At 42.4% G+C, this 18,129-nt stretch overlaps 1 protein-coding gene across 3 annotated transcripts in view; it reads right to left on the reverse strand.

Annotated features, from left to right (window-relative positions):
• The window catches only part of LOC145351109 (fasciculation and elongation protein zeta-2-like), a 128,638-nt gene that overhangs the window by 57,142 nt on the left and 53,367 nt on the right, over positions 1 to 18,129 (reverse strand). For all 3 annotated transcript variants that reach the window (XM_080200738.1, XM_080200737.1, XM_080200739.1), the window contains exon 2: positions 2,370 to 2,478. In XM_080200738.1, coding sequence (XP_080056864.1) covers positions 2,370 to 2,478 — 109 coding nt within the window. The remainder of the gene's footprint in view (positions 1 to 2,369; positions 2,479 to 18,129) is intronic.

Raw genomic sequence — 18,129 nt, forward strand, 5'->3', positions numbered from 1 at the left:
CTGCCCTAGTCTCCCACAAAGTCCTGGAATACACTTCATCAGGTCCCACAGATTTATCAACCTTGATGCGCTTTAAGACTTTCAGCATCTCCTTCTCTGTAATATGTACATTCCTTAAGACATCACTATTTATTTCCCCAAATTCCCCAACATCCATGCTTTTCTCAGTAGTAAATACTGATGAGAAATATTAATTTAGGATCTCACCCACCTCTTGTGGATCTGCACATAGATGACCTTGTTGATTCTTAAGAGGCCCTACTCTCTTCCTTGTTACTCTTTTGCCCTTTATGTATTTGTAGAAGCTCATTGGATTCTCCTTTGCCTTATCTGCCAAAACAATATCGTGCCCTCCTGATTACTCTCTTAACTCTACTCCTAAACCCCATACACTCTTCAAGGGATTCACTTGATCACAACTGCCTATGCATGTCATGTGCCTCCTCTTTCTTCTTGACCAGGGTGTCAATATCCTGAGTCATCCAGGGGTCCCTACTTCTACCAGTCTTGCCCTTCACTCTAAGAGGAATGTGTTTACCCTGAACAATGGTTAACACACTTTTGAAAGCATACCACTTACCTTCCCACAGATTCCCCCAATTAACTGTTGAAAGTTCCTGCCTCATATCATCAAAATTGGCCTTGCCCTAATTTAGAATTTTAAATTTTGGGCTAGACCTATCATTCTCCATAGCGATCTTAAAACTCAGAATTATGGTCGCTGGTCCCAAAGTGATCCCTCACTAACACTTCTGTCACCTGCTCTTCCTTATTTCCCAAGAGGGGGTCAAATTTTGCCCCCTCTCTAGTCGGGCCATCCACATACTGAATGAGAAATTCTTCCTGAATATATTCAACAAATTTCTCTCCATCCAACTCTCCAATATTATGGCAGTCCCAGTCAATGTTGGGAAAGTTAATATCTCCAATTATTACCGCCTTATTTTTCTTAGAGCTATCTGTAATCTCCTTACATATTTGCTCCTCAATTTCCCTCCAACTATTTGGGGGCCTATAGTACAACCCTATCAAAGTGATTTCCCCCTTCTTATTTCTCAGTTCTACCCATATAGACTCAGTGGCTGAACTCTCAGATATATCCCCCCTCAGTACAGCTGTGATGCTTTCCCTAATCAAAAGTGCAACTCCCCCTCCTCTCTTACCTCTTGTTCTATTATTCCTATAGCATCTGTACCCTGGAACATTGAGCTGCCAGTCCTGTCCCTCCCTTAGCCATGTTTCAGTAATTGCTATAATAACCCAGTCCCAAGTACCCATCCATGCCGAGTTCATCTGCCTTGCCCTTCATGCCTCTTGCATTGAAATAAATGCAGTTTAATCTGGACTTCCTTTGCTCTTTGTCTTACTTTTGCCTGATCTGTTTGGTGCTAGGATTGCTGACACTGCCTTTACCATATAAATTGGCCTGAACACACTTGAAGCTATCTTTTAGGAGGTACATGTTTAGATGTCATGTGAGAACAGATTCATATTCAGCTACAATGTTAAGCCAAAAAAATGATCCTACATCAGAAGTCAATTGTAATATACCCTATTCATCTGAGCTGATCTCAACTCCACTTTCTCACTCGCTCCCCAAATCCCTTGATTTCCTGACAGAATGAAAATCTGTCCCAGCCTTAAATGTATTCAATGATGGAGAAACACAACCCTCTGGATTAACAATCCTTTCAGTGAAGTAATTTCTCCTCACCTCAGTCCAAAGACTCTACCCCCAAGTTTTAGATTCCTTGACCAGCGGAATCAATCTCTCAACACCTATCCTATTACATCCCCTCAGAAGCTCTCATTCTTTTAAATATAGGCTCAATCTACTCAGCCCTTCATCTCAAGATAAACTCTCATCCAAGCAAACAATTTAGTGAACTTATGCTATAGTCCAATGCAAGTATATCCTTCCTTAAACATGGAGACCAAAACTGCAAACAGAAATTGGTTTGGCTATACCATGTGCAATGCCTGAACAAGGTTATAATGCTGTTTTTATATTTGTGGTCTTTTCATTTGAATTCTGGAAGAGTTTACACTGTTTTGTCTCATTACAGGTCTGCTGCAAAGTAGATTGAAGGCCACATAGCTAACAAATTCTGAATGAAAAGACCAATATAAAAAGGATCACAAATTTACATCTTTTTACAGCAGCAAACTGTTTTTGTGGTCCTTTAATCACTGATTCCCAAAAGATTAGGCTTAGAAGTACAGTTCTATTATTTATAAATCATATAGAGTAACCCATAACGATCACAGTGCCAGACAGTTTTACACAACTGATAAGCTGTTTTTTTTAAAGCAGAAACCAAAATCTGCAAATTCAGTGATGTCCAAGGCAGTAACGGTGAATCACTCACTGTCTTTTCTGACAGGTTCAGTGTTGGCAGGTGCAAAGCACGAGTGTGGGATGTCTTCCAGTCCACAGCCATTACATTACCATAGTTATCGGTCAGTGCATTCCAAATCCTGGAGAGAAAACAGATGCATCAACAGAATGTCAATGAGGTAAGTGACTGTTTACAATCTGGCAGAAATTCAATTTTGCCTTAAGCAAACAATATGAAGACAAAACCAATGCAACAATGTCTCAAACATGATGATATACAAGTAAACATCTATGCTGAGAGTGCACCTAATGTTAAATTTAAACTTTAACACTCCCTTTGCACTTTCTACCGTATTCGTACAACTGTCTCAAACAGGCACTGAGCAGCAGCATAACCTGGACCTGCAGTCACACTGCTCATTTGGTCAGGTGCTGTAGTAAGAGAGACAAGGCAAAACAACATAATTTTCCACAAAAAAACATCTGCGCAACCTTGGCACAGCTTTCCTTACAAAGCCTTCTCCACTCAGGAATGTTGTATGAAAAAGGGATGAAGGAAGAAAACCATTTGATCAAAAGCTCATAATGTTGTCTGGATAGTAAAATGTTGATAAAGGAATTACAGTGTAACAAAAGCAGTTCAAAGTGGACATTGTAATGCTGAAAACAGAACCAAAGATTAGCACAAGCAAATCACCTACAGGCAGAAAAAACAATTAATGTAACACAATAATTCATTGTCTCACGAGTACTTACTGTATGTCAACATAGTATCATACTTCTAAGCATTCACTGGAGTGCTCAAAGTGACAACCGGTTTCTAGAGTATAAATCTTTATTCCAACCAGAATTTGTAGCAATACTACAATTAGCATTATCCCAGTTGCATGCAGCAACTGAACAATTTATGCAGGGTAGTGAATGATAGCACTCTCAAAATAATCAAATTGTGAACAGTAAGTCATAGATAAATAATCTATGTCTAACAAGCACAAATGAGTTGAAATGCTGGCATCAAAGCTTCTTTAATGAGTGCTTGAAAACATCTTTAAGAAGCAATCAGCTGTTTAACAAGCCACTGGAAAGCTGTTTCTAGCACTGACTTCAACTCCTTTACCAAGTTTTGTGCTAAATGGAAGCAAACTCAACATTACAGCTTAAGACTCCACCTTGGTCACCTTGAAGGCTTTAATCATCCCCAAGGACTTCAGCCCTCCATTCAATGTGGCCAGCCAAACTATCCCTTCACACTGACGAGCCTCAGGAACCTACTGGTGATCCAGACCTCCTCTTCCATGTTTTCCTACTGTTCTAATTTTTGTTCTTTTCTCTATCATCACTTAACATCTGATATATTTTCCCATTCAACTTTCTTACTATTTCCTTTTAAGCCTTTACTCATTTATAAAGGAGTTTTAGGCTTGGTATTACATGAAGAAAAAGAATTTGAAACACAAAGAAAGTTGCAATTCAACAACTTTTTTTCCAAATGCGTGACTTTTTGATTGACAATCATTTTCATTGTAAATTTGCATTCTTCAATTGAAATGCCAAATTTGTAATCCAATTTCAATATTAAAATTCACAGAATCATAGAATCCCTGCAGTGCAGGAGAGGCCACACAATCCATCGAGTCTGCACTGACTTTCCGACAGAGTATCTTATCCATGCCTGCTCCCCCACGGAATCACTATAACCACAAACATTTACCATGGCTAATCCATCTAAATCAATACATCTTGGGGCAATTTAGCATGGCCAGTCCACTAATCTGCACATATTTGGGCTGGGGGAGGAAACCAGACCACCCAGAGGAAACCTACGCAGACACAAGGAGAACATGCAAATTCCACACAGTCACCAAGGCCAAAATTGGACCTGGGTCCCTGGAGTTGTGAAGCCACAGTGCTAACCATTGTGCCATCCTTAACCAAAACTGGTGTCTGCAAAATCACTGGAATTGAACACTGGAGAATGTGGTTTCACTTTTGGTTGTTTTCTATTTTTATTACTTTCTTATTGACCATCACTTCCACTTTTGTACCGGTCTTTTCTTGTCTTCATTTTTAAGCAACAATGCTCCTCTACTTCTTTCTCCATCAGTTTCTGCTCTCCTTTCTAATGGGAGGTGATGGGTGTTGTGGTAGAGATTCACATTGTTTAAAGTCGGATTTTATACCTGCAGATTGAGAAAGATGTGAATGGGGCAGAGCTGGAGCCTTGCAGCAGAGAGTGATCCAGCTATTCCAAATCTAGCACAGCAACAGAATTTCAAACATTTATCTGGAATCCTGATTTCATGTGTTTTGAAAAGCTAAATCAATGCCCTCCCGTGCTTATTTGGTAAGCTCATGGCTTTGCCATACTTTGGACCCTATTTTATCATTTTGATTCTAAGTGATGGGCAAACTTGAAATGGACTTGAGACCTGTTCTCAGGCCCCCCCATATGCACTCTGCCTGAAAAAATATCAGTGAATCTGAATCACGCTGCACAACTCTGTGGATAACCCGCCTGAAATCCTGCAGTTCCAACCGGCACTTCCAACTGCACATACGTAGAAAAAAAAAGGTAGAATACGCATCGCTCCCATCCTCTCCACCACCCAGACCAATTGGGGTCCCCCTTCCCCCTCACTGATCTCAGGCAGAGTAGGCAGCAGACCCCATAATATGTTTTACATTTGTTTGAAGTGGCAGCCTGGAGCTTGGTTAAATTTTCATAGTAACTTCCTTGCAGTGTGAATGTAAGCCTACTTGTGACTAATAAATAAACTTTACCTTTGTTGTTCACACCTCCGACACTGCAACATTCCTTGTGTATTGCACTGAAATGACAGCCTAAATGACAATTCTTTAAAGCAGTACATGTGCTGTGGATGAAAGGAAATCAGTTGATGTACTGTGTTTAGATTTCCAGAAGGCATTTGATAAGGTGCCACATCAAAGGTTACTGTGAAAAATAAAAGCTCATGGTGCGATATTAAAGAGTTAATGTCCACTGTAGAGGGCAAGGTGAATTATTGGACTTGCAAGAATGGCAGAGAAACAGCTCATGGGAGCAAACCTACAAAACAAGATAATCACAGACCAGCTTGCTGGGCATGGCTGGGGTGCAAGTTTAGCTAAGTACATGACAGCGTTCTCTTTTGCGCTAACAGATAAGCATAATGTCTTTAAGATGCATTATGTTCTGATGGGTGGGGGTTGTTACTAATAAATACATATTTGAATAGAATGTTCTTTGCTATGCAGCAATTCCTGTAACTATTCGTTTTTGATTGAATCGGGTGATGTATGCTTAAGTCTAGACGTTTTTGATTGAATCAGATGATGTGTGCTTAAATCTCATTTGAAATCACATCTACCTGAAGCAATAGTAAAACTGTATAAAAGGGCCTTGTTACTCCCGGCATTTTTTGCTAACTGACTTCCAGCACTGAGTGGAAGTTAAGTAGCTAAGGTTAGCCAGCCTACATATGTAGGACAAATAAAGAACTTTGATTCTGACAATGGTTGGCGTTTGCCTTTGTATCAAGGATAGAGGAGTCTCCTGAAAACGAACATAACAATGGTGTAGGAACATAAGAAATAGGAGCAGGAGTAGGCCATCCAGCCCTTCGAGCCTGCCCCGCCATTCAATAAGATCATGGCTGATCTGTCGTGGATCACTTCCACATTCCCACCCTCTCCCCATAACCCTTAATCCCCTCACTTATCAAAAACCCATCAACCCGCGTCTTAAAAATATTTAGCGAGGCAGCCTCCACCACCTCAACGGGCACAGAATCCCAGAGATTCACCACCCTTTGAGTGAAGAAGTTCCTCCTCAACTCCGTTCTAAACCACCCCCCCTTTATCTTGAGGCTATGCCCCCGAGTCCTACTATCCTTTCTGAGCGGGAAGAGTCTCCCCACCTCTATCCTATCCATCCCATTCATCATCTTATACGTCTCAATGAGATCTCCCCTCATTCTTCTAAATCTAATGAGTACAAGCCTAGTTTATTCAGCCTCTCCTCATAGCTCAACCCCCTCAACTCCGGTATCAGCCTAGTAAACCTCCTCTGCACTCCCTCCAAGGCCAAAATATCCTTGCGTAAGTACAGCAACCAAAACTGCACACAGTACTCCAGCTGCAGCCTCACCAATGCCCTATACAGCTGCAGCAAGACCTCCCTACTTTTATATTCAATCCCCCTCACTGTGAAGACCAGCATCTCATTCGCCTTCCTGACCACCTGCTGCACCTGCAGGCTGGGTTTTTGCGACTCATGCACAAGGACCCCAAGGTCCCTCTGCACCGTTGCCTGCTGCAGTTTTTCGCCACGTAAGTAATAGTCCTTCCTACCATTATTCTACCAAAGTGGACCACCTCGCACTTGCCAACATTAAATTCCATTTGCCAGTTCCTGGCCCATTCGCCCAGCCTATCTAGATCCTTCTGCAGACTCTCCGCACCCTCCGCGCAATTTGCCGTTCCACCAACCTTGGTATCATCAGCAAATTTCAACACCATACACTCGGTTCCCTCCTCCAGATCATCTATATAAATGGTAAATAGCTGAGGCCCCAGCACCAACTCCTGGGGCATTCCACTAGTCACCAATCGCCAATCCGAATAGCACCCATTAACCCCCACTCTCTGCCTCAGTAACATACTGGCATGGAAGGAAGACTGGCTAACTAACAGAAAATAGAGCTGGCAAAAATGGGTCTTTTCTTGGTTGGTAGGATTTAATGAATGATGTGCCAAAGGGATCAGTACGGGTACTTCAACTTTTTATAATTTATATAAATTACTTGAACAATGGAACTAAAGGTATGGCTGCGAAATTTGCTGACACCACAGGTAGAAAAGTAAATTGTGAAGAGGACATAAGGAGACTACAAAGGGACATAGATAAGTTAAGTGAGAGTGGACAAAGATCTGGCAAATGGAGTATAATTTTGGGAAATGTAAAATGTTCTATTTTGACAGGAATAATATAAAAGATAAACTTTTTATCTAAATGCTGAGAGATTGCAGAGGTCTGATATTTAGGAGGATCTGGGTGTCCTAGTGCATAAACCAGGAACGGCTAATATGCAGGTACAGCAAAAATTTGGAAAAGCCAATAAAATGTTATCGTTTAATGTGAAGAGAATTTATTACAAAAGTAAGGAGGTTATGCTTCAGTTGTACAGGCATTGGTAGGACCATATCTGGGGTACTGAGTACAGTACTGGTCTCCTTATTTTAAAGGAAAGTTGCAAATATGTTAGGAGCAGTTCAGAGAAGATTTACTAGATTAACGTCAGGAATGAACAGGTGTCTGAGGAACTAAAATTTGAGAGGCTACTCTTGTATTCCCTGGAGTTTAGAAGAGTACAAAGCAATTTGATTAAAACATAAAATTCCAAGGGGTCTTGACAAGGTAAATATGGAGAGGATGTTTCCTCTTGTGGGAGAATCTAGAACAAGGGGCCACTGTTTAAAAATAAGGGACTTCTCATTTAAGACAAATGAGGAAAAATAATTAGGTTACATTTTAGTTTCATTTGAAGCAATTTTTAAAAACGGCATCTCGATCTTTTGGCTAAGATGCAAATGAGAACAAGCCTTGGAGGAGGTGCAATGCCTGCCTACTCCAATCAGCTTGGATCACAAAGATCAAGCCCAAGACAGGATGAGAGCCCTGTCTTGTCAGCTTAGATCGGGAATGTCTCAAATTTGTTGAGACTCTGAATTGGACTTGATTTGATTGAATTGGATTTTAAAAAATCTCTTTCAGAGGGTCATCTTTGGAACTCTACTTCCTCAAAAGGCAGAGGAAGTAGAGTCTTTTTCATAAGGCTATTGGAAGTAGGGAGGAATGTCGGGTGGAGGTTACAATCAGATTGCCATGCTGTTATTAAATGGCGGAGCAGGCTCAAAAAGCAAAGCGGCCCTACTCCTTGTCCTAATTTGTATGTTCATACATATACAAATTGCGAGCTCACATCTCTGCAGCACGTGTTCTGATTTAAGGCTGCTACAGAGCCATAGGTGACACAGGGACAATAATCTGCAGCCTTATTTCCAGGGAAGCAATGGGAAGGCATGCCAAAAGTTAAGTCTAGTGAAAGCCAAGTATATTAAAGGGTGGGTGACCATTGATTCAAGTGACAGGGACATCAGGAGATCAGTTTAGGATTGACAAGGACAAGACCATAAGTCACAGTCAGGTCGGTTAGGAGCCAGAGAATGGAGGCCCAACTGCAATACCTTTTTTGGAGGACTTCCATTGTAAGGTGTATATCCATTCATGTTGGGCAAGTTTGAAAAATAAAGTGTTACCCAAGGAAGCAAATAATAAGTAGTAAAGAAATGTTCCACAAACACAACAAAATAATTACAGAGGTATCAGATTATTACACATATATTATATATCTGTAATAAAATGTTAAATGTTACAAATAGGAGAAAGATGTCCACATACTGCTTTCTTTACTAAGATTAACTAGACCCTAAGGGCATTTAAAATTCTCTGATGCTTGCTGCAATGGAAATGTTGAATATTAAATTCTAGCACTTTCAACATTAAAATCATATTATCAAGGTGGTGAAGAATAAAAGCTGAACTGCTGATAAGGACTGCTGACAGTGACAAAAACTGTCATGGATCAACAAGAACAATTTAAACCACAACACCAAAAACATCTTAAATAGTCATACTGTAAGGAACTGGAGATTTTTAAGATTGGATGCTAAATTGTTTAATGACTCAATATATTTCAAAATTGGAATAGCAGTGTACAAAAGCTATGAGATTTCTCAAATAAGTGCGAACACTATCAGAAATGTTAATTCACATACTGAAACATGAGCAATGCCTTAGATTATCTCAGTCAGCAGTTTTCATAAGCAGGGCTTGATTTTTCTTTCATCTATAGGTATTGTTGGATAAGCCTGCATTTGTTACCTATCCCTAGCTGCCTTTCAGAAAGTGGTGGTGAGCTGCATCTTGAACTGCTGCAGTCCCTGAGGTAATAGGTACACCCAGTATGAGGTCTCACAACACCAGGTTAAAGTCCAACCAATTTATTTGATAGTAAACTCACAAGCTTTAACGGTTTGCCCCTTCGTCAGGTGAATGGAGAGTTCTCCATTCACCTGACAAAGGGGCAAACCCCAAAAGCTTGTGAATTTACCATCAAATAAATTGGCTGGACTTTAACCTGGTGTTGACAGACTTAAGAACATAAGAAATAGGAGCAGGAGTAGGCCATCCAGCCCTTCGAGCCTGCCCCGCCATTCAATAAGATCATGGCTGATCTGTCTTGGCTCAGTTCCACATTCCCACCCTCTCCCCATAACCTTTAATCCCCTCGCTTATCAAAAACCCATCAACCCGCGTCTTAAAAATATTTAGCGAGGCAGCCTCCACCACTTCAACGGGCAGAGAATTCCAGAGATTCACCACCCTTTGAGTGAAATAGTTCCTCCTCAACTCTGTTCTAAACCGCCCCCCCTTTATCTTGACGCTGTGCCCCCTAGTCCTACTATCCTTTGAGCGGGAAGAGTCTCTCCACCTCTATCCTATCCATCCCATTCATCATCTTATACGTCTCAATGAGATCTCCCCTCATTCTTCTAAACTCTAACGAGTACAAGCCTAGTTTATTCAGCCTCTCCTCATAGCTCAACCCCCTCAACTCCGGTATCAGCCTAGTAAACCTCCTCTGCACTCCCTCCAAGGCCAAAATATCCTTGCGTAAGTACAGCGCCCAAAACTGCACACAGTACTCCAGCTGCGGCCTCACCAATGCCCTATACAGCCGCAGCAAGACCTCCCTACTTTTATATTCAATCCCCCTCACTATGAAGGCCAGCATCCCATTCGCCTTCCTGACCACCTGCTGCACCTGCAAGCTGGGTTTTTACAACTCATGCACAAGGACCCCAAGGTCCCTCTGCACCATCGCCTGCTGCAGTTTTTCGCCCCGTAAGTAATAATCCTTCCTACCATTATTCCTACCAAAGTGGACCACCTCGCACTTGCCAACATTAAATTCCATTAGCCATTTCCTGGCCCATTCGCCCAGCCTATCTAGATCCTTCTGTAGACTCTCCACACCCTCCGCACAATTTGCCGTTCCAATCTTGGTGTCATCAGCAAATTTCGACACCCTACACTCGGTTCCCTCCTCCAGATCATCTATATAAATGGTAAATAGCTGAGGCCCCAGCACCGACCCCTGGGGCACTCCACTAGTCACCATCCGCCAATCCGAATAGCACCCATTGACCTCCACTCTCTGCCTCCTATTTGACAACCAATCCTCTATCCATGCTAACACCCTAGCCCCAACTCCATGTCCCCTGACCTTCTGCAATAACCTCTTGAGGTACCTTGTCAAACGCCTTCGTACTGTGTTTACCCCAGTCCAACGCCGGCATCTCCACATCATGTATAGGTACACCTACAGTGCTGTTAAGGAGGGGGAATTCTGGATTCAATGCAATTTATCCCTCTTCAAGTTCCACTACAATTTCTTATTTACGTATATTCACAATTACCCTGAAGGAGCCTGATAAACATCATTGTTCTTCTATTTCATTTTTTTTCCCCCCACAGGCTCCCATAATGGATAAACGCACTGAATATTGCGGTAGTGAGCCATAAATGTCAGAGCAATGCTGGAGATGCTACAATTGACCTCAAAAACTACACTAATATTGTTCATAAGTGAGAAAGTTGATTTATAGGGGTAATGATTTGCAAATATAATTCCTTATATGGCACATTTCTAATGCTGCCTATAATTCATGAGAAACATGCTGTCTGGAATGTACAATGGGGGACTGTGAGGAGACAGGGCGAGGTTTGTAGCATTACAATGGGCCAGTTCAACAAAGGCGATTTTCTGCGTAAAAGCATATACAAAAAGTTCTAAGTGCTACTTTCATGCATGCAAAAGACGGGCTCTTGCTCATTCACACAACATTGGATAAGTGTATTTGAATTGTAATAAAAACATTCATCTCTAGTCTGTGTTTCAGACATTCTCAGCATAATTCTAAACCATTCCTGCTGCAAGTAGAGTAGAACAATATGATTTACTTTCATTTACACAGAGATCTTGGCAAAAGCATGTTTATAGTACATTTCACAATATTGAAAAACCCCATGTAAAACCTGAGCCATGCAATAAGCAACTGGAAATACTGGCTGATCAACATTAAATGTCAACTTGGAAAATTGTGCAGCATAATTAACTAGTGCAAGTTAATGCGCCCAAGTGATATATCAATAATAACTACAAAAATTATAAAGAAAAAAATCTATCTTAAAACTTCTAAACTGCTAAAGCATTCAAAATTAAATTAATTGGTAGCACTCATATTACTGATTCAGAAGACTGGGGATTCATATCCCATAACCTGAATTAACACAGGGGAATGGTACATTATTCAAAACCTCACTCTTCAGTTGAGACTTTAAATTGAAGAATGTTTTTAGTGGCTTAGATGGACAAAGATCCCGAGGCACTATTAAAAGGGAAGGTGGTTCCTCTGGCTCCCTGGTGAATGTTCGTCCCTCAACTGACATACCAAAATCAGGTTAGTTGGACATGAATTTCATTACTGAATATTCATTTATTGCACCATAGTTTTCAATATCCCATCAAAAAACATCCTTTTTTCTTCTATATTTTTCACTATTTCTCATGAAGGCATTAACCTTCAGAGGGACACTCCCATGTTGCTGGCAAAACATTGCCTGACTGCCTATTTTCCATGGGCGATGTTGACTGCGGCTTATTTTACCTTAAAGGGCATTTGTTCTCACCAGGCATTCATTCACACTTACTTTCCAGCCTGTGTGTCAGTGGATAGTAACTAGGAATGTTAACTCTGTGTGGGGTTATTTTAGAAAATATTTTACACAAAATATATATTATAAATATAACTATCAACTGCAAGTGTAGCAAGGCATCTGAATGCCACATATGTACTGAGAGAAACTGACTGTACTGCTTTATAATGCCTAATTTGAATTATTATGCAATGCACTTTTACAAATGTTATGAATAAGGTATTTTTTTAAAGTAGGGGTCATTTTAGGAAGGAATGAAAACAGGGCACCAAGGCAGTGCTGTGCCAGAAAAGATATGCATGATAAAACTCTGGTTTTACAGTTCTACAGACCCTGTACTCCCTTCATCAATGTCTACATCTACTCTAAAAATTTGTGACTCTCAGACTGCAGGTAAGGCCTTTGCTACCACGAAAATTGGATGTTTGAACTCAGCACCGTGTTCAAATGGCCCTGTTGAGTTTGAGTTGTACTCATTTGTGAATCACATCCCCCAAATCCCCCACCCCAGCCCTTTGTCCTTACCGGCAAGAATAGGATCTGTTGAAAATTGGAGTGGGGGGGGGGGGGGGGGGGGGAGAACACATGGGGACTCAGCCCATAAGTCTTTTTGCTTGCATCCAATTTCGTTTTCAAGCCATCAGAATTGCTTTGAATTGGTTCCTCGAGAATACTTAACAGAGAGTATATTATAACCATGGAGGGGGATTTTTGGTTGTTTTAAAAGTTAAATGAGGTAACGTTTCTGTACATTAGAGTACAGATTGCCCTACTCAAAGTGTTTCATCAAACATTGCTTTTAACTTGATTGTTACAGTACAATTTGGAATCTTGTGTGATCCCTTCTAGTCAGTCAGTCACTGGAATTTCAAATCTTTTTAAAAGTTATCGATCTCCAGGGTCCAGGTGAAGGCTGGGGTGAAGAAACTTTATCTGAATGCATGAAGCATTCGGAACAAAGTGAATGAGCTGGTGGCGCAGATCAGCACAAATGGATATGATCTGGTGGCCATTACAGAGACGTGGTTGCAAGGTGACAGGGACTGGGAGCTGAATGTACAGGGGTATCAAGTGTTTAGGAAGGATATAGATGGGAGGAAAAAGTGGGGGGGTAGCTCTGCCGATTAAGATAGTATCAGGGTGGTAGTAAGGGAAGATAAAGGCGCCAAAGAGCAGAACGTGGAATCATTGTGGGTGGAGATTAGGAACAGCAAGGGGAGGAAGACACTGGTGGGTGTCGTCTATAGGCCCCCAAATAATGACCTGGAGGTGGGGCAGGCTATAAACGCACAAATAAATGCGGCGTGCAGGAATGGAACAGCGATAATTATGGGGGATTTCAATCTACATATTGATTGGTCGACCCATGTTGGACGCGGTGGGCTTGAGGAAGAGTTCTTGGAATGCTGCCGGGATCGTTTCCTTGAACAGTGTGTGTTGGAGCCGACGAGGGAGCGAGCTCTCTTAGATCTGGTGTTATGTAATGGGGCAGGTAGAGTTAGGGACCTTGTTGTGAAGGATCCTCTTGGGAAGAGTGATCATTGTATGGTGGAGTTTCTGATGCAGTTGGAGGAGGAGAAAGCAGGATCCCGGACCTGTGTCCTTTGTTTGAACAGAGGGGAGTACGGTAGGATGAGAGAGGAATTGGCGAATGTAGATTGGGGACGCAGATTGATCAGTAGGTCTGCTGAGGAACAGAGGAGGATCTTTAAGGAGATCTTTCTTGGTGCTGAGCAGAAATTTATTCCGATGGTAAAGAAGGATCGTAGGAAAAGAGATAATCAGCTGTGGATAATGAAGGAGATAAAGGAGAGTATTAAATTAAAAGCTGATGCGTTTAGAGTGGCTAAGAGTAGTGGGCGAGAAGAGGATTGGGAGAGGTTTAAATATCAACAAAGAATGACAAAGAAGTTGATAAAGAAAGGAAGGATAGACTATGAATCTAGGCTAGCGCTAAATATAAAAAAGGATAGTAAGAGTTTTTATAAATATATAAAAAGGAGGAGGCAGGCTAGGGTGAATGTTGGAGCCTTAGAGGATGAGAGGGGGGATTTAGTGGTGGGGGATGAGGAAATGGCTGAGGCCTTGAATAACTTTTTTGCTTCGGTCTTCACGGAGGAGGACGCGAATAGTTTGCCGGGTGTTAACAATGGAAAGATGGTAGGAGTGGAGGGCCTGAATGAGATCATTGTTACTAGAGAGGCAGTGCTCGACAGACTAGAGATACTGATGGTGGACAAGTCCCCAGGACCGGATGGAATGCATCCAAGGGTTCTGAAGGAAATGGCAGAGGTGATAGTAGATGCCTTGGTGATTATTTTCCAAACCTCGTTGGATTCCGGGGAAGTGCCGGAAGATTGGAAAACGGCTAATGTTACGCCGCTGTTTAAAAAGGGTAGCAGGCAAAAGGTAGGGAATTATAGGCCGGTTAGTTTAACGTCTGTTGTAGGAAAAATGCTTGAATCCGTAATCAAAGAGAAAATAGCAAGGCATCTTGAGAAGAATTGTTTGATAGAGTCGACGCAGCACGGATTCGTTAAGGGGAAGTCGTGTCTGACGAATTTATTGGAATTCTATGAGGATGTGTCTAGTGCGGTGGATAGAGGGGGACTAGTGGATGTGGTGTTAAAAACATAAGAACATAAGAAATAGGAGCAGGAGTAGGCCAACTAGCCCTTCAAGCCTGCCCCGCCATTCAATAAGATCATGGCTGATCTGTCGTGGCTCAGTTCCACATTCCCACCCTCTCCCCATAATCCTTAATCCCCTCTCTTATCAAAAACCCATCAACCCGCGTCTTAAAAATATTTAGCGAGGTAGCCTCCACCACTTCAACGGGCAGAGAATTCCAGAGATTCACCACCCTTTGAGTGAAGAAGTTCCTCCTCAACTCTGTTCTAAACCACCCCCCCTTTACCTTGAGGCTGTACCCCCTAGTCCTACTATCCTTTCTGAGCAGGAAGAGTCTCTCCACCTCTATCCTATCCACCCCATTCATCATCCTATACGTCTCAATGAGATCTCCCCTCATTCTTCTAAACTCTAACGAGTACAAGCCTAATTTATTCAGCCTCGATTTTCAGAAGGCGTTTGATAAGGTGCTGCACAAAAGGTTGTTACAGAAGGTTAGGGGGCATGGAGTTGGGGGTAAGGTGTTAGCGTGGATAGGGGATTGGCTGTCAAATAGGAGGCAGAGAGTGGGTGTCAATGGGTGCTATTCGGATTGGCGGTTGGTGACTAGTGGAGTGCCCCAGGGGTCAGTGCTGGGGCCTCAGCTATTTACCATTTATATAGATGATCTGGAGGGGGGAGCCGAGTGTAAGGTGTCGAAATTTGCCGATGACACAAAGATAAGTGGTACAGCAAATTGTGCGGAGGGTGTGGAAAGTCTGCAGAGGGATCTAGATAGGCTGAGCGAGTGGGCGAGGACCTGGCAGATGGAATACAATGTTGGCAAGTGTGAGGTTATCCACTTTGGTAGGAATAATAGTAGGAAGGACTACTACTTACAGGGCGAAAAGCTGCAGCATGCTACGGTGTAGAGGGACCTGGGGGTCCTTGTGCATGAATCGCAAAAACCCAGCCGACAGGTGCAGCAGGTGGTCAGGAAGGCAAATGGTATGCTGGCCTTCATAGCGAGGGGGATAGAATATAAAAGTAGGGAGGTCTTGCTGCAACTGTACAGGGCATTGGTGAGGCTGCAGCTGGAGTACGTATGCAGTTTTGGTCGCTGCACTTGCGCAAGGATATTTTGGCCTTGGAGGGAGTGCAGAGGAGGTTCACTAGGCTGATACCGGAGTTGAGGGGGTTGAGCTATGAGGAGAGGCTGAATAGACTGGGCTTGTACTCGTTAGAGTTTAGAAGGATGAGGGGGGATCTCATTGAGACATATAAGATGATGAAAGGGATGGATAGGGTAGAGGTGGAGAGGTTCTTCCTGCACAGAAAGGACAGCAGGACTAGAGGGCACAGCCTCAAGATGGGGGGGGGGGGGGAGCGTTTAGAACAGAGTTGAGGAGGAACGTCTTCACTCAAAGGGTGGTGAATCTCTGGAATTCTCTGCCCGTTGAAGTGGTGGAGGCTACCTCGCTAAATATATTTAAGACACAGGTAGATAGGTTTTTGGTAGGCAAGGGGATTAAGGGTTATGGGGAGAAAGCGGGAAAGTGGAACTGAGCCACTTCAGATCAGCCATGATCTTACTGAATGGTGGGGCAGGCTCGAAGGGCTAGATGGCCTACTCCTGTTCCTATTTCTTATGTTCTTATCTTCTTATGTTCTTTATTAGGATTGCAACAACTTCTGGTTTAAAATAGGAGAACAACCTTTGGTGGCCTTTGCATCTTCCCATTCAATATGATCATGTAAAGTGACTGAAAATAGAATTTCCTGAACCATTTATGTGCAACTATCATTGTAAACAATACAGTAGCTTCAGGTTCCCAATGCAATAAAACGTAATGGGTAAATTCTACACTATTCATTACCACAGGGAGTAGTCTCAATTCCAATAATATTCTAATTTGTTTGTTTTATCTTGCAGAGATATCTGATCTCTCTTGGATCCCTTGTCTCTATCATGGAAAATACTTTTGGGCAAGACTTGCAAATTGCCTAAATGCAAAACTGCATTTTTAATACAATCAGCAAGTGTTCATGTGAACATCAAAAGCAATTTAAAGCAACACAAAAACAACAAAAATAATGCTGTCAACACAATGTAGTGTATTTGTAGGTAAATAAAAGAAAAACACCTGCATCTATACAGCTTTGCTCAAGCCCACCAGACTTCTCAAAGCACTTCATAGCCAGTCTGTCAGGATTGAGGATGCCTTGCTTCCACTCCAGTTCAGTAAGTTCTGAGCTGGCTGATAAGTCCAATACATGATCTGCAGACTCTGCCACTTGCAGCGTTGGTGGTGCTTGGCAGATTTGGATAGATGAGTTGTTGGGAGGTTTCCACCTCTCTCAGATGCCTTGATTTCGTCTCCGCATGTTTCTGATGAAGTTTCTCTACGTGCTCAATACCTTCCCAAATGAACACTCGCTGTTTTGGTTGGTTACAAGCAGGGACATCCATCAGTCAGCGGAGTGCTGCTTCTTCAAGGATGCTTTGAGTACATCCCTAAAGCATTTCCGCTGTTCCTTTGGAGCCTCTTGTCATTGAGATCGGAGTAGGCCAGTTGCTTCTGGTGTCTGGTGTCAAGAACACAAAAATGTGTGTGGCCCAGCAGAGCTAGTTTTGAGCGATGTTGACGATATCGGCTTAGGGTAGGGCACTGACTTGCAAAGCACTGCTGGTGGTACTTTCCAAGTGTTTTGATGTGCCTACTATCAGTTGTCCAAGCTTCTTAGGTACATAAGAGCATGGGGAACACTGCTATCCAGTAAACCATGACTAAATTTTTCCTCAGTCTAAGGCTGAGCTGGCACATTGGAGGCACTGATGAATTTTGTCATCTATGTCTGCCTTTGCCAAGGTAAGGCACCACAGACATGGGCCAGGATTCACCCAAACTGCACTCAGAAAACCGGAGTGTTTCCCGCTGGTGTTAGCAGCACCTGTCAGCTGGATTTCTCCCACCTTTAGCATTTAAAAATATTCAAAACATAAAACACACCAGCCAGCCTGCTTACAGAGGTCATGAATATAGCCCATTCCATCACGCAAGCCAGCCTTCCACCTACTCACACTGTCTACACTTCCCGCTGCCTCAGAAAAGCAGCTAGCATAATTAAGGACCCCACACATCCCAGACATTCTCTCTTCCATCTTCTTCTGTTAGTCTGAGCTCACAAACCAACCAACTCAAGAATAGCTTCTTCCCTCCTACCAGACTTTTGAATGGACCTACCTCTCACTAAGCTGATCTTTCTCTACACCCCAGCTATGACTGTAAAACTACATTCTGCACTCTTTCCTTTTCTTCTCTATGAACGGAATGGCTTG

The sequence above is a fragment of the Carcharhinus amblyrhynchos genome, chromosome 12 (genome assembly GCF_965287045.1).
Source record: "Carcharhinus amblyrhynchos chromosome 12, sCarAmb.v2.hapA, whole genome shotgun sequence".
Taxonomy (NCBI): domain Eukaryota; kingdom Metazoa; phylum Chordata; class Chondrichthyes; order Carcharhiniformes; family Carcharhinidae; genus Carcharhinus; species Carcharhinus amblyrhynchos.